This window comes from Sebastes umbrosus, chromosome 20 (genome assembly GCF_015220745.1).
Source record: "Sebastes umbrosus isolate fSebUmb1 chromosome 20, fSebUmb1.pri, whole genome shotgun sequence".
Taxonomy (NCBI): domain Eukaryota; kingdom Metazoa; phylum Chordata; class Actinopteri; order Perciformes; family Sebastidae; genus Sebastes; species Sebastes umbrosus.
The window spans coordinates 17,913,709-17,937,188 of NC_051288.1; the positions used below are offsets into that span (position 1 = coordinate 17,913,709).

At 41.0% G+C, this 23,480-nt stretch overlaps 1 protein-coding gene and 1 long non-coding RNA gene across 6 annotated transcripts in view; one reads left to right on the forward strand and one right to left on the reverse strand.

Moving 5' to 3' along the window:
* LOC119479916 overlaps positions 1 to 23,480 on the forward strand; it is a 43,730-nt gene that overhangs the window by 13,371 nt on the left and 6,879 nt on the right. For both annotated transcript variants that reach the window (XR_005204776.1, XR_005204775.1), the window contains exon 2: positions 21,570 to 22,021. This is a non-coding gene — a long non-coding RNA (uncharacterized LOC119479916). The remainder of the gene's footprint in view (positions 1 to 21,569; positions 22,022 to 23,480) is intronic.
* pax2b (paired box 2b) overlaps positions 1 to 23,480 on the reverse strand; it is a 34,949-nt gene that overhangs the window by 4,917 nt on the left and 6,552 nt on the right. For all 4 annotated transcript variants that reach the window (XM_037755908.1, XM_037755906.1, XM_037755907.1 and 1 more), the window contains 4 exons: positions 21,801 to 21,880; positions 21,588 to 21,707; positions 12,234 to 12,409; positions 8,158 to 8,272 (listed from right to left, as the gene is read on the reverse strand). In XM_037755908.1, the coding sequence (XP_037611836.1) occupies positions 8,158 to 8,272; positions 12,234 to 12,409; positions 21,588 to 21,707; positions 21,801 to 21,880 (491 nt within the window). The remainder of the gene's footprint in view (positions 1 to 8,157; positions 8,273 to 12,233; positions 12,410 to 21,587; positions 21,708 to 21,800; positions 21,881 to 23,480) is intronic.

Here is a 23,480-nt window from a genome sequence, read left to right on the forward strand (position 1 = left end):
GACAAGTAAAAAGTACAATGTTTCCTTCTGAAATGTCATGGAGATGAAGAATAAGTACAACTATCTTAAATATAGTACTTGAGTAAAGGTGTGAGTTTCTATCTCTGCTTTTAGTGTTCACTTTCAAACTGCAAACCAGCTCCTGCACTTATGACACAGCCATTTCACCACGAAAACAGGATGTTACTGGACATCATGACTCATCACCACCACCGCAAGTCAGTCAGCACAACAACTCACTGTAGTTAGAGATAGTTTCAAAGAACGTAGTGTCATTTAAACCGGTTACTGAACACCAGAAAGCATCAGTCCGCCTCTCAACCAGTTGAACCAAAAACAAGACAACAGCTGCTGCTTCAAACCAACTAACTGAATACTGGGTCACATAAATATGTCTCCTCATTACAGAGTTCAAACCAAAGTCTAAATATGGCAGCCTCTGTCTTCCTCTATGGCTGTAAAGTCCGAGCTCGGTGGCCCCTCTGCGGAGCGTCACCCGTCCGGCTGCAGATATTCAGCTCTGTAATTGAGAGTGACGGTTGGGTTGTCCTCGCTGGCCACGGGGACGTTGGGACAAAACGGCACGTAACCCCAATCTGCACAAGGGCTGGGGTATAGGAGAGGCCCCAGTTATATTGTCAGCTGTGAGGGCCACTTGGACTCAAAGGGAAAATCATCTCCCATTGGAGCTCTAATGAGGAACTAGTGGGCAAAATGCACCGCAGCACCACAAGAAAACTGTTGTCCATGTTGCTGCCTTTACAAACTAACCCTTGACTACCTAAAGGAAAACTTGAAAAGTATTTTTCATCAGTACCAGATCAGGATGGTCAATGAGAATGCTAATATATTTTAGATAATTTTGCAAAATCATACCGGTTTATTCATCTTAACTGAATGTTGTGTGTACTCTTTTGTAATATGACAGTTGTCTTAGTCTGTTTATGTTGTTTTTATTGTTGTAACAATGTTTTTATGCAGTGTTCTTGGCCAAATGTCTCTTGAAAAAGACATTTAAATTTAACTTGTACCCGGTTATATAAAGGAAATATTTAGCATTTATATACCTGGTAGAGAAAACCCCAAATTATTTGTTTTTGTACGTTGCACCACAACTGAATGGTTTCAGTTTATGCGAAGAAAAATAATATGTACTGTAATAGAACAAAATATTCGGCAAAAATAATCTAAAAATGAATTTCATGCTTCATTCCGAGAATCCAACTCTATTGAAACATGTCACCTCCCAAGTACAAAACACATTTATCTGTCCAAATATCGACTCTTGTTGCCAATTAGCATTGCTAATGAGACCATAAACCACAGGCAAATTTAGATATTGACTTAAAAATCCAATTCATACATGAGCAATATCATGAGAAACTTATTTGTTTAATTGAGGGTGAGCGAATGGGCCCTCTGGGTGTTGAAGTACCTGCTACTACAGGCTGGCATACTGGCTGCAGGGGGGGGGGGGGTCGGGGAGTGAAACGGCTGGTGAAGAGGCAGGGTGGCAGGCCTGGAGGTCCACGAGACTCAGGCCTGCCAGGGAGGAGGAGGAAGAAGAGGAGGAGGAAGTGGGGGTGGAAGAAGGAGCAATGGAAGCCTTGTGTGGCTATTACACTAATCTACGACAATGAAATCATCTACAAACACGTGCAAAAATACTCAAATTACAGCAACAGGACTTGTTTTCAAGGATGTTGTTATGTGACACTTTTAGTTTAAGATATCCAATGAAGTGCAGTTATTCAAGTACAGTACTAGTTTTGAGGTACATTCATGTACTACTTCGATTCAAACACATTTCTGAAATATTGCACTGTTTACACCACTGAATCTATTTTACCGTTAGTTACCAGTTGCAGATTAAGATTGTACATACAAAACATATTGTATGATATGCTAGTAGAATATGATGCATTCCTATAGATTAAACTACTAAACAGCATTTACAATATTTAAAATTAGCTCCACTCTGACATGCTACTTCATTAAAATGCTGATTACATTTACATCAATAAAAAATATATATATTGCTCTTAAGACTGCTGCAGAACTTCTTACATATAATGTTTAATGCAGAACTTGTAATGATGTGTTTTTCATTGCTACTTTTACTTAAGTAAATGATCTGAATACTACTTCCACCACTGGGAATGCTGTCCCAAAAAGTGTTTTTTAATGCTGAGCTTCCACCTCTGCATTAGAAATATACCATACTGTGGTCATTGAGTCCTAGGAGTTGTTATTGGCTTGCTGTGCAGCAGCTCCAAGTTTGTCAGTTTGCTTAACTAAAGAGAGAATTATTCAAAGTCACTATATTACACAATATTACAGAAACTACATATGGGAAATATATTTTGAAGTGGATTCCGACTTAAAACACATGCCAAAAAAAGAGAACTTTTTCATTTGTGATCATGAATCGTACGATAGAGAAGCGACTCAGTCTTACTGCTTTCTATTATTTGCAGATCTCAGCACTGATGGCTGTATTGTATGCGGCCTGCTGAGATGTGACTTTTGGTTAAAGCGGCGAGACCGGAGGGCTGCGGCGTTAAAGAGCTTTACAGAGAAGAGTGAGGTCATGCCGGACCTTTCATTTATAATAAGAATTAGTTAGCCACAAGCCAGTGCACATAAGTCAAAGGGAGCCATGGGAGTACTGTAGGTGGGGGGTCCAGTGGGGGTGAGGCCATTGTGTGTGGGTGTAGACATTGGTAACTATTGTCTAACTGTCTCAGCAAACACTGACCCAATCTTTGCTCCATTATTATTGCAGCAGCTACAGCAGTCGTACATGTTTAATAAAAGTAAATACTCTTATCTCTTCATTACCTTGCTTCAAAGAGATGAAATACATAATGAGCGCCGGATCCCTGCCTTTACTGTTCAGTCTTAAGCGAAACGTGTAGTTTAATCTCTTTAAAACGTTGCTAAACTGCAATGCCAAGAAATGCTATTTTTACCTAGAAAGTTGCTTTTATTGCAACTAGAGATGCTTTTTCCTCTTCAGATACTGATTCTGAAACTCCCATACACCAAACTCCATTCATTTTTGTGCAAATTGTTCTAAAAGGTTTATAAAATTGCATTTTTACAATTTTATAACATCAGAGAATGGCTAAGAAACTGTACTTAATATGGGTCGGTCACTTCCTGATCAATATTAGCCCTGATACCGATCCAGTGTATCGGATCAGGGCATCAATACTTTCAACTTAACCCACATTGGGGACTTCAATCTTCATTCTAACCTTAAATAGCAACAATAAAACACACAATTTGGTGTTTCTTTTGCTTCGTTTTTGGGAGCAGACGAGTGAAAATCACCATGTGTTTTGGTGAAAGCAGGAGTTATTATTTTAATGTGCAAATATACGAAAGCGGAGATGTGGAGAATATGTTTTCTTACCCAATAAGAAATCAGTTAAATATCAGTCTTTTCCCATCACATGCTGACTGATAATAATAATCATAATAATGCTGTTTTTGTGTATTCCGGGATCCAGTGGGCAGCGACTGCCAGCAGCTCTGTGACTATTGCTTTATGTCCCCTTTAAGGCCCTCTTTTCTGAGAGGCGCCAGTTCGCAGAACTCTCTGTACACCAATGATAGCCTCATTAGCTGCTTCCTAGCCTTTGTTGTTTTTACAACAGAGATGTGTGTCCAGATTCTCATTAAAAGACGGGCTTCTTTATATTGTCTGCTTCCTCTGACAGTCCCCTTAGATTGAACGCCAGCAAATCAAGCTATTTATTTTTTTGCCTCGGCCCTCTTTTTTTTTTTTCTTTCCCCCTGCGAAAATCAATTCAAAGATTTTTTGGTTTGCTGTTACAAAAGCCTGTTGATTTCCGTCTTAATTTGAGAAGTGGCTTGTAGCAGCCGCTGCTGAGCTGGGAATACAGTATTTCCTGCTTTTAGTGTGCCTCGGATATCTGATTTTTTACAGACAGGATTGTGCTTGTGCAGGTATTTGACAAACTGAGAACAAATGACAGACAGTAGCACTGGTTATTCCCTTGATTTGAGTGACTGAAAACATCATACAGTTTAAACTATTTTTTCAACACTTGTGAGAAGACAAAGATTTTCCACAACAACGTGACAAGAAACTGTTATGCGCGTTTTTTTTACATTAACATCAACTCAGTTCCTTAAAACGCAAACAGAAAAGCGAGATGACCTTCCCTTTATTTGGCACTGGAACAAAGTCATTTGCGAGCGACTCTTTTGCTTGCGAGAGTATTAAATTTAGCATGACAGGGACACCTTCATGTTTGCTACAACAACAACCAAAAAATCTTTGACCTCCGTTTTTCTAGGCTATATGCAGAATGGGGCAATTTATCACCAGCCAAAAAATCTCAGCACCCTAATTAATTACAACTAAGTAAAGAATGTTTGGAGAGCCAAATTGCTTTAATTCCCCAAACGCCGGCTGAAAGTCATCCATTATCAAATGTGTGCTCAAAGGTTAGTTTGCTTTTGTGAAGACGAAATAAGCATTAATTTCGGGGGCCTGCGTTTCCCCCTGTGGGGAGACGGGCGAGCGGTTTGTCATGAAGGCCACACATCACTTACGGCAGGTTCGCCGTCTGATCTTTGCTCGCTGCTCACTGGACAACAGCGGGTCCTGCTACTTCCTGTGTAGAGCACTCACTCACCTTAATTGAATGTTAAGTGTGGATGTTTTTTTTGTTTAGAGAATTGACAGGAGTGTACAGCTGCTTGAGGAGGAGAAGTGTCATTGACACGGCGGCTTTAAGCCTTTAGAGGCCTCCATTAACAGGCCCAGCAGGGAATATGTTTAAAGAGTCTTCAGTATGCTGAGTGGAGATGTGTAAAACTCCCACTGAGTGCTCGAGGGAATCCGCTCTTCAGCCTGAAGCACCATCAAGAAAACAGGTGACTAATTTCAGGAAATACAGAAACCCTCTGTAGAAATAGTGGACAATCGGCCGTATCGAGGCCATCTCTCCATTTATTTCTCAAAAAATACACAAAAAAGTTCCTCCCGCTATTCACAAATTCCACCCACGGCTCACACTATTTGAATTTTAAGCAGTTCGAATGAAGAAGAATAAGAAGAAGCACTTTGAGATGAAATCCATCTCTCGAAAGGGAATTCATCAAAGAAATTACTTCCCATATCAACAATAGAAATTACCTCACAATATGCAATTGTCCTATCCACATATTCATGGAACCCTTTGGTGTTTTTATGGGGTAAGAGGGACTATTTAGCAGGTAATACAGCGTTAATGTGGAGGAGAGGGAGAGAGAGAAGAAAAAAACAGTTTTAATGGAAGTGGCTCTGAATTTCGATGATGTGCACAATGCCCTTAAATCCCTTTCTTATTTGAGCCCGCTTTGCAGGTACTTTTTGAGCCTTAATAGGATAAGCGGAGGACACAAAAGATTTCTATCTCTCAAGTCTTTCAGTTCACTGAGAATCCCGATCTCTCTGGCAATGAGCACTTCATGAATCATTCATTTTTAATAGATTATGCAAATTCTGGGACATAAAAATCAACAAGATCAATAACTGCGGGCGTTTTTAATTGGTGTTGGGAAACATTTTAAGGATGAACATAATCTCCAGTTCTTTCCCCCGTAAAGACACAATTAATTTGAAATTGGATCTCGGCCTAAATACTGCAGATAATTTACTACTTTTTTTGCATGGCTTAAAATTCCTCTGGTGGGCTTATCGCTGGCAAGTAAACTGTAATGCTCAGCCATTAGAGAGACCACACACCTGAATATCACCTAATATGCACACAGGCAGCCACTGAGGGAAAACCAAGCATGAGGAGCCACTAACCAAATACTAATTACCAAAGTGGAAGTTTGTTCCATTAGTTTGACCTCTGCGTGCTTTATTTCTCTGCCACCAGAAAAAGGGCATGGAATAAACTTAACACAAAAGCATGACAGACACACACAGACACAAGGGCGGGGACGATTCACCTATCTCCCGATTCAATACTATCACACTACTTGGGTGCCGATTCGATATGTATTTTTAAGTATTGCGATTCGATATTGCAATTTTATTTCAAGTTTTTTTAAATCACACACTTCTAGGGACTTTTACTTCAGAAAAATATCCAAATTAATACAGTAACAATGTTTGATTTTCAGCAAGTATGTAGTCAAAGATGTCCTGAAGTCAAATATATCAGTCATTGTCAGGAATTATTTATAAAACAAATTTCCAGCAACCCGAAAATCAAAGAATAAAAACATTTCCCTCACAAATTAGGGGTATTTTCTTTTTAATGTATAGGGGACATGTAATGTTTTATACTTCTGGTGAATATAATCCAATCAATCTTATTTCCATATGTGTATTTTGTATATACCGTTCCCTTTGTTAACACCTTATTTTGAAAACCAGACATAGTGACATTTGTATACTTCCTCTAACTTCTCCTAGTGCGTCGCTAGCTCTCCCGTAAGCTCTGTTCTCTTTATACATCCATGGTCAGCTCCATCGGGGCCGTTTGAAAGCATTTAACATAAATGTCAGTATATGGGTGCTCTACAGTTGTAGCGTTGGCTGATTTGACCACAGAGTGCCGGCTGGCTTGACCACACGTTACTCCAATACAATAATGTTTCCTGTCCATGACAGAGTTAACATGCAGCCTTAGCCATGATGTCTAGCTCTGCTTTTCCTGGCGATGTGTGAAACTAAAAGTGTTTCCATACTCTACTCTATGTGTAGTGTTTACCACGTTGGATTTAAAATGTGAGAGTGCAGGTCCTATCCACGCCGACCCTCCGCCGTTTTCTACTTTTTGTTTCGGCTCGCGGCGGCCGGCTGTGGTTTGTTTTGGTTGAAGGATACGGAACGGATGTGATGCCACGTTAATCAGACTACAACAATAAAAGCTGTAACTTCCTTCTACCTCTGCATAGACTCAAATGAAGCAAATACATCGATTCTGGTGTTAAAAAAACTATTTCAAAATTGCAATACATAGGTGACTCGATTTTTTTTTTTCCCCACCCCTAACAGACACACACAGGGGTATGCATACAATCCCATCTTTCTTCCTCTACATGTCTCTTTGCACCTGTAAAGCAGTAAGGAGACCCTCTCTGCAGATCTAAAGTATCCCAGGTGCAAACAAAGCCGCCTGCATTCTACGGGGGCCATCAGGGCACAAAGGACAAACACACACCTTTCTTCTCAGGAGGCCTGCCTTACCGGGGAAATCTACCTCCCACATATTAATGAGAAAAGGGCCCTTTCTTTTCTCATAAGACTGCTGCTTGGCTATCATTTGAGAAAGGGAGAGGGGGGCTGCAGCAATTTTCAATCACCCTGTCCTCCCCCACGCAGAACTCGTTGCCTTTGATGGCTGCTGCATAATTATATGAATTTTAATAAAAGCTCTGTATATTAATCTCAGGGCCCCCCGACAGTCATCGTAAACTTTCAGTAAACTTAACCTTCTTCTTGGTAATAACACGGCAACAACGAAACAATATTTCAATTAGCCAGGCAGTCATTAACTGTGACAAGGAGAGGAGACGACGAGGAGGAGGGAGAAAGAGAAAGAGAGAGAGATAGGAGGAGGGTGAAATAAATGATCATGGTGTTAGAGTTAGGCGGCAGAAATGCCAGAGCGTATTTACCGAGGCACATTACTCGTTGCTTTGAGACACACAAACTGTCTCCCGGCGAACAAATCACAGGAGCAACACAGCAGCAGCCGAGTCAGTCCTGCATGGTGGCCTTTTTTTTTTTTTTTTGTGCGAGACCTTGCTCTGATACACAGTCATAGTTCTGATGTGCTGACACCCAAAGGTCCTTGTCCAGCGGTGACTGAACAGCCCCCCCACCACCACCACCACCACCACCACCCCACAATCTCTCTTATCACCCTGCTTGCTCAGCAGACGGAGGACAGCTGCTAAGCTTTTATCGCATCGTTGTACCACCTTTTCAGCTCAGAGTGAAATGGTATTAAAAAAGCCTTCACACTTAACTTTTTGGTTTGCTTTTATTTTCACATTTTTTCGTCAAATTGCACAAGCATTCTTTAGTTGTTTTCGTTCTTTTTACATGGTTGAAACCCCCTCAGCTGAAGCTGTGGCTCGACAGCGTAAAGGCGTATACTGTACGGCACTTGATCTTACCTACAGGGTAGCTTTGCGACACGCTGGGGCCCAGGTCTGGGTTGACGCTGGAGGATAAACTGGGCTTGACTTCGTCCAGGCTGGAATTCAGGGCAGGGAGCGAGTACTCATTAGCCTGGGAAAAAGGACAGTTGAATCATTACACAACCAAACAATACCAAGATGGAAATCCTCCCTTCTCCTCCTCCATTAAGCGCTCCACACAGAGCCTGGTGCGAGTATAAATTTGTATGAGAGCATTGTGTGTGTGTGTGTGTGTGTGTGTGTGTTCAAGCTGCAGGGTGGCAGTTCAAGCATATCATGAATGTATTTTGGTATTGTCTGAGAGGAAGTGGGATTTTGAGATGAGTGAAAAGCCAAGGCGTCAGCTGGCCCTTTGTGCTTGACTGCAGTCCTAGCCCTGATCAGCCAAGGGAGAAAGCAGTTCTGCTTTGTTACAGGCTCACCATGTGGCCCTGTTTCAGAGACACCATTCACCTTTTTTTTTTTTCTTGCTTTTTTGCTTTTAATTTGGAGTCTAAACCACCTTTAAATTTCATTACCTCTTATCTCTGAATAGAATCACTTGTACAACCTGCACTTTTTGTTACCATTTAGCTATTTCGCCTCTTGTGTGCATTCAGATGTTGTATTAAAGGACTAGTTCACCCAAATCACACACAAAAAAACACATTTTTAATGCTAGCCATGTCTAGCGATGCAAATAATTTTATGTGCTCAGGCTTTGAGATGTCCACCTCTGAAACTTCCATCTCAACCCCGCTTTAACGTTGGTGAGTTTATTTTTTTCAAAAAACATTGACATTTTTTTATTAAAAAAAAATGTGTATCGTTTGAACATTTTCTAAACTGGTGCCAGCTAGGACTGCAACTAACAACTATTTTCATTGTTGATTAATCTGATTATTTTCTTGATTAATCGATTAGTTGTTTAGCCTATAAAGTGTCAGAAAATGGTAGAACATGTCAGTCAGTGTTTCCCAAAGCCCAAGATGACGTCCTCAAATGTCTTGTTTTGTCCACAACTTAAAAATATTAAATTTACTGTTATAGAGGAGTAAAGAAACCAGAAAATATTCACATTTAAGAGGCTGGAATCAGAACAATTTACTTTTTTTTTTCTTTAAAAAATTACTAAATCGAATAAATCGATTATCAAAATAGCGGTTTTGAAATTTCCACTTCTGAAACTTCCATCTCCACCCCACTTTAACGGTGGTGACTGGAATTAGTGCGTTTGCCTTTATTTTTTTCAAAAAAACATTGAAAATTTTGATTAAAAAAACATTTGAAAATGTTCTATACTGGTGCCGATATGATACCCGAGTTACCCGAGTACCAATAGCAACGCAACACTTTTAAAATAATTTATACCTTACACTTTATTTACAGAACTGTTCTTTTCTTTTAACAAATTAAGTCAAACTTAAATGTTAGATTTTTTTTCTAAACACAGCTGAACCCTAAATAGTCTAAAATCTGCAAAATTATGATTTTAATCAGATTCACAAATAAGTAAACAAAACTATGAATCTGACCAGCAGATTTTTGATACCCAGGGCCAGTTTGTGCCACAAAGTGTGTCTTTCCAGAACAATGTCCTGGATAATCAACTAAAATCTGTTTTAATACGGACTGTTTACTGAGTAGAAAGTAGTTCCAGTAAAAAATATTCACAGCTAAATCTGTCTGGATGTAAATAAAACCAAATGTGTCTTTTTTGTAATTTTGGTGAACTGACCCTTTAATAAAAAACCCACACATTTAACTCAATCTAAAAATAATCTCTTCCCAGCTTGTCTCCTATCGTCATGTTTCTTTTTGTAAATCCACTAAAAGACACTCGTGGCAGATGTTGGCAGTTTTCTTTAATGAGATGAGACTTCCGGAGTCTGAGTGTTGACAATGTTTGTCCAAAAGCCCAGTGTGAGCCTGAGTGGCTCAGTGGGCCGCGCTCCCACAGGGGGACGCCCGTGACCCCGCTCTTGTCTGCCACTATCACCGATAAACTCTAATTGTCTGCTACAACTGTTCACTGGCACAATGTCGGATGTTTTCCTCTATTCTCGGAGGCTTCAGACGCCAAACAGACGTTTTATCATGCAGATAAAGGGCAGAAGGGGGAAAAAACTGAAAAGATGGGTCTGAAAGGGATGACCAAATGGCTAGCAGAAGTGTGGGAGGGGTGAATCCATTGAGTTTTGCATCTCCAGAATGGGTTTTTAATGCCTCGCTACAGAACCCAGACACTGGCTAATAGGGCCAAAAAGAGAAAAAAAAACGTGAGGCACCCATGAAAGGGAAAGTGCTCTGATTAATATTGCATTAAATTAAACCAGATTTTTCTATCCTGGCCTCCTTTTTTTCTCCCTTACTTGCCCTCTTTTTTAGTCTAACCCTTTTCCCCCTGCCTTTTAATACTCTCCCTGACGCTCTTTGTGATTGCAAGTCATTTCCAATTCGTTTTGGTATTGATCTTCCAGTAGAAATCAGTTTTGTAATTAGCTGCAAATTAGGCCCTCTTCTGGAGGTGAGGCCTGTCCCACTGATTTATCACCTGCGTAATTCGCCCCGATTGGAGAGAAATTAAAATGAACTCAATTAGGGCGACTGCTTTTGCTTTATGGGTCCGACTTGTAGTTCGGTGGGAGAAATTAATAGTCTCTTGTTGTTTAATAGTATAATGAAAGTAAATAAAGGTTATCCATTGTAATAAGCCCAGAGCTTTTAATAAGCGGCGGTTTCTGGCTGTCGTTTGTGGCGTGGGGGGGTGGCTGCTCCCCAAATGCCTCTTAATTTTTGAAATGAGGATGGATGGCGAGTGTGGGTTTAATATGGAGCAAGAATACATGCGTTCATACATTTTATGAATACATGTTACAATCGAGACTGCGTCAGTCATTAAACATCAACGTATGACACAGAATTGGAAAAATGAACAACAAAGGCAAGAGTTGAATAACACAGCAAAAATGGAGAAAATCTAGGTATTGATTAATTTCATGTTGCCTTACTGTTATTCTCAATTATAGGGGATACAAGGAATGTGTTTTTCATCACAAAATCAATAATGTGTGGGAGTTTTCCTGGTGATCCCTCCAGCATTATACATGCTTGGTTGTAATCCAGTGCTTGGACGTCTCTGACGTTTGTTTAATTAGCTTTCTGGGTTGGGAATATTTGTGACAAAAGTGGAGTTTTCTTTTGTGCTTGAATCAGCATCACATGCACAGTTTGGGTGTATTTGCTTGTATGTGATGAAGAGCTGCAACGATTAATCGATTAGTTGTCAACTATTAAATTAATCGCCAAATATTTTAATAATCCACAAATCAAGTCATCATTTTCTGATTCCAGTTTCTCAAAGGAACAGTGTGTAATCTTTTGGGGGATCTATTAGCAGAAATGGAATATAATATTCATAACTATGTTTTCATTTTAATCACCTGAAACTAAGAATCAATGTGTTTTCGTTAGCTTAGAATGAGATATCATGGTGTCCGCCATGTTTGTACAATAGACCAGAACGGACAAACCTTTCGAGAGAGCCTTTCGGGTTTTTACATTACCTGAATGCCACCGTGGTTCTCCGACATGTTTGTGAAACTGCGGTAACGTGAGCCGCAGAGTGCAAAACCGTGGTACTGCCATCTGCCGTCTGACTTCTGTTGCTCCTAAAGTAGTGTTATTATGGTAAGGACGGCCTCTGAGCGAGGCGAAAGGCATTACAGTTTTGCACTTGCAATGGGAGGAGTGAGTGGAGGGGTACTCAGTTGGTTGCAATCTGCAACCACACCACTAGATGCCGCCAAATCCTACACACTACCTATAAATATGATTTTTTTTTCTGGTTTCTTTACCCCTCTATGACGGTAAAATATCTTTGAGTTGTAGACAAAACAAGACATTTGAAGACGTCAACTTCGGCTTTGGGAATCGTCATCTTTCTGACATTTTATAGACCAAACAACTAATCGATTAATCGACAATGAAAATAATGGTTAGTTGCAGCCCTAATGTGAAGAAAGAGCAGAAGTGAGTGGGTGAGTGAGTGAGTGAGTTGCAGCGCTACTAACCTGTTCAGGTTTGACGTGCTCCGATGTGGGGAAGACGTCAGGGTACGAGGGGCGTTCAAAGACCCGGTCCAGCGCTTCCAGCTGCTGCTGGGTGAAGGCATCTGCCCTAAGGTGTTTCCGTAAACTCTCCACACTACCCTGAGAATCACTGTGTGGGCCAGAACCATCTGAACCATCTACAAGAAGAGAGAGCAACAGTCGAGACACTGACCCCGGGAAGCTGGCCTTTACTTCAAGCTATAAGCACTTTATATTCTCCTCATGTGTTTTCTGCACCACCTCTGTGGGGGATCTGAGGAGGACAGAAAGGGATGGAGTGCAGGTTTTTCCCCACTCCTTAATGGCTGTAGTGAGCCACTGGCTACATCACACAGGTTTTTTTTCCCCCCTGCACACAGTAGTAACACCATCATGATCTGAAAGCCCTCTGGTAATTGATGGATTACCATCACTTGCAAATATATATATATGTTGTGGCAAGCATGTATACTAATGAAAGCAGCAGCTAGCCCATTATTTTCCTCCTTCTTTCCTCCCCAAAACCCCCTTGGTGCTCGCTGAAATCAGTTTTCTTTTAAAGCACAATTTCCCTTTCACAATTCAATACTGCTTTCATTCCCTGAGAGCGTGGCGATTCCATTTGGAAACGGCGGCGGAGGACAAGACGCTTGAATAAAATCGTACAGTCTGGTTCAATCATCCTGCTCTCCAAACACAGGAATTCTCTCCTGACTCCTGACCTGATTACCCGACTGTTGGGAGAGGGATGCCTTAGCTTTTCCCGTTGTCACTTGTGTGCGGACGCTTTAAAGCCTTTACAGACCATCTTACCATACCTCCCTCCCTCCATTACCCCCCCCTTCTCCTGGCTGCAGCGGCTGTGTCTGTAGGTCTCCTCCCTGGATCCCAGAAAGCTTCAGCTCCCTTACAAATCTGTCATTCTAAATTTGCGGCAGATTATGTTCTCCCCTCAGTGGGAGAGCGGTGATATATGATATGCAAGGCCCCTATTGATTGCCTGATCTGGTGGCAAGAGGGAGCTGAAATGAACTTGAAATGAACATCATGCCTCAACTCATTGTGCGTATAATACTCTACTTAATCCCACATTTTTCTCTGCCATGGAATTCAATTGATCAATCATGTCTGCGTGATAGTACCATTTGGGAGGGTTATTGCCGTTCTATTCTGCTGCTTGACCTTTTTTCACCGGCTGAGGCCAGAGGATGAACCCGGCTCTCCCATGAAGGAGCTATAAAACAGAGCGTGAGTGTGTCTGAGCACGTGCGAGTGTGTGTAACCTGAAATTGTGCTGATAGCTGCAAAAATGTCAAGCAATATATATCACGAGTTTGCTAACAATATCTTGTCTATTTTCACTACGCAGATGAATACAGGAATTATTTACAAACAATGCACCGTTGGATCGTTCTCGGTGCCGATACTGATCTTATTAGGTTGATCAGGTTTTGACTGTGATGTATTAGATTTTGTTACCTTTTCACTGTCATTATAAAAATGAAAGCCTTTTGCTATCAGTTCATTCAGTCGTAGCGGGCTGCCGAATCAGTTTTTAGTGGCACAGTAATCCCTGTCCTCATGGTACCTTACAGAAGGGTAAAGGTTCGATAAACAGGTGAGGTAAACCAACCCGATCTCAAATAGTTTGACATTGTAAGGACACTCCGTGTCATGAGAACACATTTTAGGCTTATCGCGTGTCATTTGTACGCCATGCAACAAAACTATGGTAACGTCTGCAGTTAGGTTTACGTAACAAAACCACTCACTTAGGTTTAGGCAACAAAACCACTTAGTCAGGTTTAGGAAAAACATCATGATTTGGCTTAAAATAAGTATGTAAACTAAGTACAATGGAAACGAAAATAACGTTACATAAGTACGGAAAACACATCACAAATGGCACTAAAAAACAGGCCACAAATGCCACTAAAAATTATGTCACAAATGTTATTAATGTAATTTGCATCACTACTGTAACTTACAAAAAAACATCGGTCTCCTGTTCGTTGGACCCATCCACCTCCCCTCCCGCCTGCCATAAACAGTCTTTTGCACTTTGTATTTTACGTCCCTAGCTCTGAGCGTAGCATATTTACGCTGATTCGTTCGTTCACACTGCAGTCAGTACAGACTACATGGCTTACAAATGACACGCCAAAAGCAAGAACAACGTTCTTATTGCACGCTAAATGCCTTGCGAATTATCGGGTCATTCATACGCCATTTAGTGTGACTGGGCTGAGGATTTTAGATATGGGAAAAACGGATAACTGATAGCAGATCGGTACTCAGCAGATATCCTGAGTTGAGGTATCAGTATTGGACCCAAGAAGTTGGATCAGTGCATCACAATCATTTACCTCACAGTATCATCTGTTATGTCGTTTAGCTTGTGAAACACTTAATTTTACCCCTACATTTTCTTTTACATCTCCTTATATTTAAGGGGGATAAAAACAAACATTTTCCACACTGTATGAAAGTATGTCACTCTCCAGTGAAATCCATGTAACTCCAAATTTTGTGACTTTTAGGTGTTGATCCATAACTATTTAAAAATCCACCATGTTATCTCAAAAAATAGCTTTGCCATCTGGCTTAAATGTATGTTTTTTTCAAATGGACAGTGGTGGGTGCAGTAGAATGTAAAAGAATAGTTGTAGTGACACTGGCTCTGTGCTCCCTGCTTCCGGTCTTTATGCTAAACTAACACCTGACTGTAGCTTCACAGTTAATGCACAGATATGACTCTTGGGAAGACAGTGAATAGGTTGAACTATTCCTTTTAAGAGGTTAATACAACTGCTTCAAGAGAAAAACAACAGCTCATCTGAACTTCAGGTGAATATTCAGCATGTTTTCAGTGAAGGCCCTCACCTACTATAGCTGCTGCTTGTCACTTTATCAAACTCAATTGTTCTCTTTGCTACCAAAGCAAATAGACTCATTAATTACTTTCCATCAGCCGGCCCGAGCCACAACACCTGATCAATACCCCCACACCACCATATTTGTCATTCACCACTGAGGAATACACTTCCCACACACAAGACAAACCATCCTGGGTCAACCTACATACTCTTCCTCCCACTCAGTCCCATCTGCCCTCCCAGCTACTGACTCCCATCTTGACAAATCAGCAATGCGCGCGTTTTGGTGATGAAGATGATTCTAGTGACATTTAGAGCGTTTATGTAGCCGCGTAATTAAGCTTCCTCGATCATAAATCAGGTTTATGCATCCTTAATCATTTTCGAGACTGTCCTCCTTAGGAACAACTATAGCATCAAAAACGCCATTTGTTTTCAGTTCAAGTGACAAAGCCCTCTAGCGGTTGTTGAAATTATGACTCTCGTCCGTCTGGAGCAAAGGAGGAAGTAGTGTTATGTTAATATAGAGCCGCAAAGTGTCAACAAAACGAGTTAACTGTTTCCGTTTCCTACCAACAGTCAACGTTGGTATCTTTCAACCATGACCACAATCGTTCACTGCAATCTAAACCATGTGGTTATTGTTGCAACCATGACAACGAAGGTCGCCTAACCTTAACCTAGTAGTCATTTCTCATTTTAACCCAAACAACACTATTTCCCTAACCCTAACACTAAATCTTACAAAATCTTAACCAAAACTTTGTAAGATTTATCTTCTGAAAACGCTTCTATGTTGTTCTGAAGGAAAGTTACAAACAGCGTATTTTGTCTTTTAATTTGGAGGACTTGTTGTCCTTTTCCTACAATATGTTAAGACATGAAAACACTATTTTTTCCCCCAAATTCTCGTGGTGATTTCACAAGAGATTTCTGTATTTGTGTTTTTTCTGTGCTCAAAGTTGGCAAAAAAAATATAATCAATAATTAATGTTAAATAGAAATATTAACTATTTGAAAGAAAAGAGTTTTCAGGTGCTGTTAAGTATCTAAAAGCACTTATCGTCACGACAAGAAGTCAGATCCATTATTTGGACATTTCCAAATGTGCCCATTATGCAGCGGTGATACTAATCTTTGACCACAGTGGCTTTGTCGGTGCGTTACACGCTTGTCCCGCTCTGTGGTCGTTTATTGATCATTGCCGGAGTTGAGTGTATTCATCTTGACATCGGTGCGCATTAACACTCCGGTAACGAGGGAGCAGCCTCTATCAGATCAGATAACCGGCTCTATAAAGCAGACTCCTCTCTGCGGGTTTGGCACCCAGAGGTCACGACCCCTAGCGGGAGGCTTCAGCCGAGGCAACTCTGGGACTGGGAGTGAGTCTGAGTGACGGCCCGCCAAACAAAAACAGAACAATTATCATGAATGAAGAACAGGTCGAGTAGTTTTAATAAAAAATTTGGCTCTAATGGAGGAAAAGAATGATTTTAGAATAAAAGTTTAAACTTTTTCACGCGATTAAAATTGTTTCTAAGTTCCTGTTAGAGGCACGGGGAGGTGAGCCGCCACCTTGAGGTCATGAAAGCCCCTCCTCAGATGAATGAGCTTACCCCCCCCTCAGTCTGATCCTTGTTTAAATAACATGTCAACATACATACGCTCTCGTTCCCTTACCACATTATGTATTTCACAATAATACACCTCTATAATTTCCCGCCTGATTCAATTCTCGGCTAAATGAGATCAAATTAAAACAAATTGGATGAACTCAGCTGCATTTTATTTTGTCTAATTGAATTGTTTTGATTATGTAAACATAAATGAAATACTGTGATATGTTTGTTCTGCATCGCCAAAGATCTGTTGATTAGTGTTTGATGGGGATTGATGGGAAATTAATCAACAAAAAAATTGATAATCGATTAAAAATGGCCAAATATTCTGTTTGCAGCTTCTCAAATGTGAGAATTTGCTGCCGTTGTAAATTTAAATTTTTGGGGTTTGGGGCTGTTGGTCAAACAAAACAAGGACATTAGAAGTAGTATGAATATTTTCTGACATTTTATATGCCAAACGATGATGAAAGTTATTCCTTATTTGCTGCCCTATGTCTGATCCCTCATAATATTCAGGGGGGAACATTTTGGCAACATTGCTTACTGTCGACCATCAATTCGCTGTGATGTTCCTGAGCTTTTAAAGGCTTTATTAATCTAATTTGGAGGTTGCACTTAGGTGCTGACATTTTGCTGCGCTCTGAGTTCCTGTGTTGGTTCTTCCTCCCCCCCATAACAGATGCTGATACACAGAGCAGGGTGTGACGGCGGCCCGCTCCATCACTCATCTCCATCCACAGTCCTCATGACGCTCAGAGATGAGAAATAATTAATTCAACAGCTACTGAAGCACAGAATCACATCCATTCTGACTGCCACTGGCTATTGTTGTTGGCTTTTTGAAATATATGATGATCATCTTTATCATGAAATCTGTCTCTCGGTATTTCTCTCATAAATCAAGAAGAAAGCGCGGCACAAAAGCAAAGAAAGCGAGCAGTAATGGCTGAAATTAAGAATCATCTACAGGTCTGATTGTGCAATTTGTGGGCCGCTCTGAAAAGGAACGTGTGATATGACTGGACGCTGCATGTTCTCAACAGACCTCCGAGCTGTCTGCTCGGGTCAATTCAGCTCACTCAAAACGTTCACTAATAACACGAAGGTGAACAAAAACATCCGTGAAAGCAGATTTGTACTTAAACATCAGACACTGTATGACAGCTTTTTATTTGACCCTGAGAGGAGCAGCTTCTCCTTTGTCTTTTCTGGAGCCTAACAGCGTCAGTGGGGGTGGAGGAGTGTGGATGTTAATCTGTGAGGTAATAGCTTTTCTCTGCAGAATTGCAAATTCTAATATATGTCACTTTGTAGAAGGTGCGGACAGCCGTGGTCACCATCTCCAGAGGTCTCTCTCGCTCTCCCCCACTCTGTCCGTCCGACAATGGCATGCCAAGTGTAACATGCTACTTTTAATTTGCAATAACACGTGACTATCGCAGATTAATGGCTCTTATGACACCTGTGTCCCTGAAGCTCCTATCGCCGAGACCCAGTGTACATAACGTGTGTCACACTACATTATCTCTACATCCCTCCTGTAATGGGAGACCTTTTTTTAAGGGCACTGCTGACTTGGAAACTTAGGAGCCTGTCTTGCCTGCTTGGCAGAGAGCCACCGCTACTGCCTAAAACAAATACTCTGGGCTGCACAGCCAATCCATTTCACACAGCGCCCTCCCCTCCTCCTGTAACCCTTCCCCTCCTTTTTCCTTCGCTCATTTTTGTTCATGTTTTCAACCCTCCATAATGACTGCTTGTGCCACAATCATCATGAGGCTTACCAAGTTAAATAGGGCTCAGGCAAGCTACTGTGCTGTGAGGAAATTTAATCCACGCATTAACTGACTATAGACTACTGCCTACTGAGGGATGCAAAATATGTCTGAGTAGCAAACAAGGCAACACTGAAACACAGCTAAAAAAACCCACACTGCTTTAACCTAAAAATGACCATGAAACACCTTTCTAAAGCAGCACAAACATGCTTCTGACTTCTATTTGTTTGATTTCAGACCCAGGATTTTCAAAATACAACGGCTTATAAATAGATTCTTGGAAATCCTTTGCCTTGTTTGGTTAGTAAAAAGACTACCCAGTACTAGGGATGTGATGGTTCAATGATCAACGATCCAATATCATTGATTCAAAGTGAAAACATCAATACGTATCATCATATTCAATATATATGCCTTTATTCTGAAATTCCCATGGACCTCCTTCCTACAGAGGCCAATAATAAAATTGTCAAATCATATGTTAGTTGCTTTTTGTGGGTTGATATAAATGTAACCGATAGTGTTAAATAGACATATGATATAGTCTCATATCAATCACAGGCCTCTGAATTTAATCGGATCGAATTCTTATCGTATCATATCGTATCGTTGTCCAAAGAATCAATATAATATCATATTGTAAGGCCGTGTATTGGCAAGAATCTGGCGATACGATACGTATCATGATACAAGTGTTATGATTCAATATATTGCAATACAGTGAGCAAAGCGATATATTGGGATTTAAAAAAAAAATAAAATTATGAAAACACACCACCATATACATAAAATCGGAGTTAAAACAAAGTTTACTTTTTTATGCAATCAGAACAGCGGGATCTGCATTTGCATTTATCACAGAGGACGCATCTCTTTGCAAGTGAAATAAATTGACTGAGTTCATCTTTGCATGTAAACTATTAATTAAAAATCAATAGTGTTTTTGTGAATCGATACAGTATCGCAAAACATAATATTGCGATACTCAATATTTTCTATATTTTCCTACACCCATATCATATCGTGATGATTTACAGCCCTAACCACTACACTTGTGGTTATAGCATTTGATCCTTTCAAGACATATTTCTTAAAAAGTGACTAAAGGTGTTGTTCTTTCAGTGTAAATGTTACAAAAAAATGCATGAATGCAAGCAAAGAAAGAAAACAGTTGATGGCATTAAAAGCAAAATAAGGCATCTGTGATGATATTCTTTCAACAATACATCCCAAAAAATAATAATGCATGGTTATACAAGGCCACATACACTCCCGTTGATGACACTGAAGCTACAGCATAAATTTCAAAATAAAACTACTCACTATTTTCACTCAATTTCCACCAAAATTGAAAGTTACTCATGATTGCAGAAAACCTCACATCCAAATTTAGTGTCCTACGGCCCTTTTTCAGAGGACACCTGAGAATACCAGCTGCAAAATCTGAAATTCTGTTTATTTTTTTGTCTTTTTGGGGAGTAAGGTGCACTTTAAGAGAAGACAGCAACAGGACAATAGTGTCTACAGGGTAACATCGTATGTAATATACTATTCTTACAAACTGTGGCTCGAGGCGAGACATTGCTTTTGCAGCCGTGTGTGTGCGGCCGAGGCCTGGGGTTTATGTTTTGGAAAGATAAAGTATCCCTGACCCCGTGGTTCCAGGTAGGCACCAGCTGGCCGTTGAGAGAGTATATAAGAACCACAGCTCCCTCCGTCAACCTCAGTACAAGTCCTACCCTGATACACACACACACACATGAGCGCACACGCACACCCACACACACACACAGCTTTCTTCTCTTTCATCGTAATGCTGGCCGAGCACCTAAATCACAGAAATGGCAGCACATCAGGGGAATCATTTGAGACTGAATAGCCATAGAAACATGGCGCTGTCACCTGGAAGACCTCCACAAAACAGGCCAGCTCTCCTCCTCACACACACACACACACACACACACACACACACACACACACACATACACACACACGCGCACCTTATTCCTCTCCATGCCCTTTAATACCTCTTTGCCCTTCAGTAGCAATCTGCATAGAAATGTGTGCATTCTATCATTCGGGGACTAGACATTACACCCTGGCTAATATGAGAGGTCCTCGAACGACTGAAAATGAACCCTCGGAAAAAACGCTAGACGTTTGCATTATGCCGCCGCGATTGCATCTCTTACAGGGAAAGACTTGATTATGTCATTTGCCATGTCCACGTCATGCTGGTTTTTATATCTTTGCCAGGAAATCTACCTCTGACAGGTCATTAGTCATCCCTCCCCTCCCCGCACGCACATAAAACATCAATTCCACTCAATATCCCGCAAACCCCCGCGCTTCTCAACAAACGCCATAACAAAGAAGACGCTATGTAAACTGCCGCCGTGCTCTGATTAGCTCTCATTCCGGAGCACCGCAGAAATAAGGCACTCATTCCCCACCCTGTTTGAGATAACTGCCCCCTTTTCCAGCAGCATCCCTCCCGTACCCGAACATGCTTTGCAACACGAGTGCATCTGTTTAGCTATTCTCATCAGACTTATGTAGTGACATTAAGGAAGCCTATTGCTTACAGAACCAATAATCTATATCGCCTCAGGCCCCCTTATATCCACTACTTCAGCAGCAAGAGCCACTTTTGTTAAAGGGAGGAGAGGAAGAAAAAAAAGCCCCTCCACAGAGCTACAGCGGCTTTCTTGACTGACCTGGGTGGTTGGCTACATCATCTTGACATGTAATTATCTAAAGCCCTTTAATCACTTCCATAAAGATTAATTGCAGGAGACAACAGCGGAGGTCGTGTCTTCAAATCAAAAGACTCCTTGGCAGATTGACACAGCGGTGTAACAGAGTTCAGACTTAAGGTGTTTTATAAGGGTCATCTAGTGGAACCAAAGCGGGTTTTAATGCTGTAATTGCAAGTTCAGCAAAGTGGGTTTTATATAGTATAAAGCTGCACAGAACTTCATTTTTTGTAGGATTTTAGATATTTTCTGCATGCTAAACCTGAGCTTTTTTTCTCTCCTCAAGACAGAAGAATCATCTTACCTTCATCTCTTTTCCTCTTTTCACCGTTGGATCGTGGAATACCCAGAATCCCGTTGATGGAGTAGGATCCTGCAGGGTCGTTGGAGGCGCTGGTTACAGGCGGAGAGGCTGTGCTTGGTACTGGGAAAAGGACAGAAAAATTAGCTTTGCAATGAAAACATGCATGTTCAGTATGTATGTATTCTCAAGCTGATGCTTATGCTGTGAGCTTACCTATAGTATGGCCAGGTGTGGACAGGGACGACCCATCAGGAGACGGATGGAAAGGCTGCTGGACTTTTGTTCGGATGATCCTGGTGGAACAAAGGAGAAGTTAGTGCTGCTTTTCTATCACCAACTTCCTTGAGACACCCCTAACATCATGGAGATATCGTGTGATTAAGATATCAACTCATACGCAAGAAGGGATCAGCGGCTCTACCTTTTTTATAAAGGTGAGGTCTGGAGAAAAGTCTTCATTGCACTTTTGGTCTGAGTGATCTTGCAAACAAAGCATGAAATCACATCAATTCACCTCAATGATCAGCTTCACTGACTCTACCTGGCCCACACTAATCAGCTCTCCCCCCCCCACCACCCTCTCCTCTTTCCCTCCCTCTCTCTCCCCCCACTGTGGAGGGAGTTTCACCACCGGGAGCCGATCGCAGCCCTTTGCTTCCCAGATCAAACATCTCTGTAGAGCCAGCGGCCCCCGTGTGCCAATGCAGGATGAGGTCGTATTGATCGGGGCTTGGGGAGAAAAAGTTGGGGATTAGTCACACGGGCAAACAGATGCAAATAGAAAGCTATAAATTATATGTGACAGGAAAGCAATAGTTCCTTATTGCCTTGCACAAGCTTACGCCAGCATTAGATTCCTTTAATCTGAGTGGCACTTGGGGAGAAAGGGAGCTGTCACAATAATTTGTAAACTTTAAAACTATTCATCATGTATGCATCGAGAGCTATTTGAGAGCACAAAGGGGAAAAGGTCGGGCGAGGACTGTGGACCTTTTTAGGGTTGATTTCTTTGCACAATTTAAGATTTATATCTTTGCATGTTTTATTTCAGCAGAATAAAAAATATTCACCCGCTCAGATAATACAGTTTTGAACCAAAATACTCTCCAGAAATGCATCAGATGATTTGGATATTGATGTTACTGTAGGTGCCAGAAGGCTCCACAGGAATAAATCTGTCACAAATAAAAATAAAGAAAGAAAAACTCCCCTCGGAGGCAAAGCCAACCTAACAACAAGGCTTCCCAGAGAGCGCATATTGACGTTTTAATTTTTTTCACTTCTCCCCCATAACAGTTATTCGACCCCTTGACTTGTGTGTGCTACATAAATTCAAAAGACTTTATTTGGTATCCATGTTCTTGATATTGAATAAGCAATTTGGGAGAATGAATTAATGACCCGGCTGTTGCTGAAAATCCCCCGAAGAAATATTAAAATTGCTTTCCTTCTGAATCAATAATATCGAGCGCCATTGAGGACCTTTTTTTTTTTTTTTATGTCTACCAACAGGGTAGCATTACTTGTTGGTCATAGTGGCCCTACAACACTATCTCTGTAGCTTTTAATAATGCATGCAGGCGAAAGGTGTTTAAATGGAGCATCGTCTTTTGTCAACAGTCCTGAGGTCAGACGCTCTGTTCCCAGTCACAATCACCCAACTGGAAACTTTGGCTCCAGTGTTTTTTTTTTCTTTTTCTGAATTGTCTTAACTGTGGAAAACCCCCGTTTTAACACCTGGAGTAAAAAACTTCTCTTGTTATTTATTTACAGACACTTTTTCAAGGGATTTTCAAACTTGAAGTAGCATCACATGATCTGGAGGCACTAAGGATGCTTTCATTGATTTTTTTTTTCACAGACTGCTCCTTTAGAAACTCATTGAAATGTATT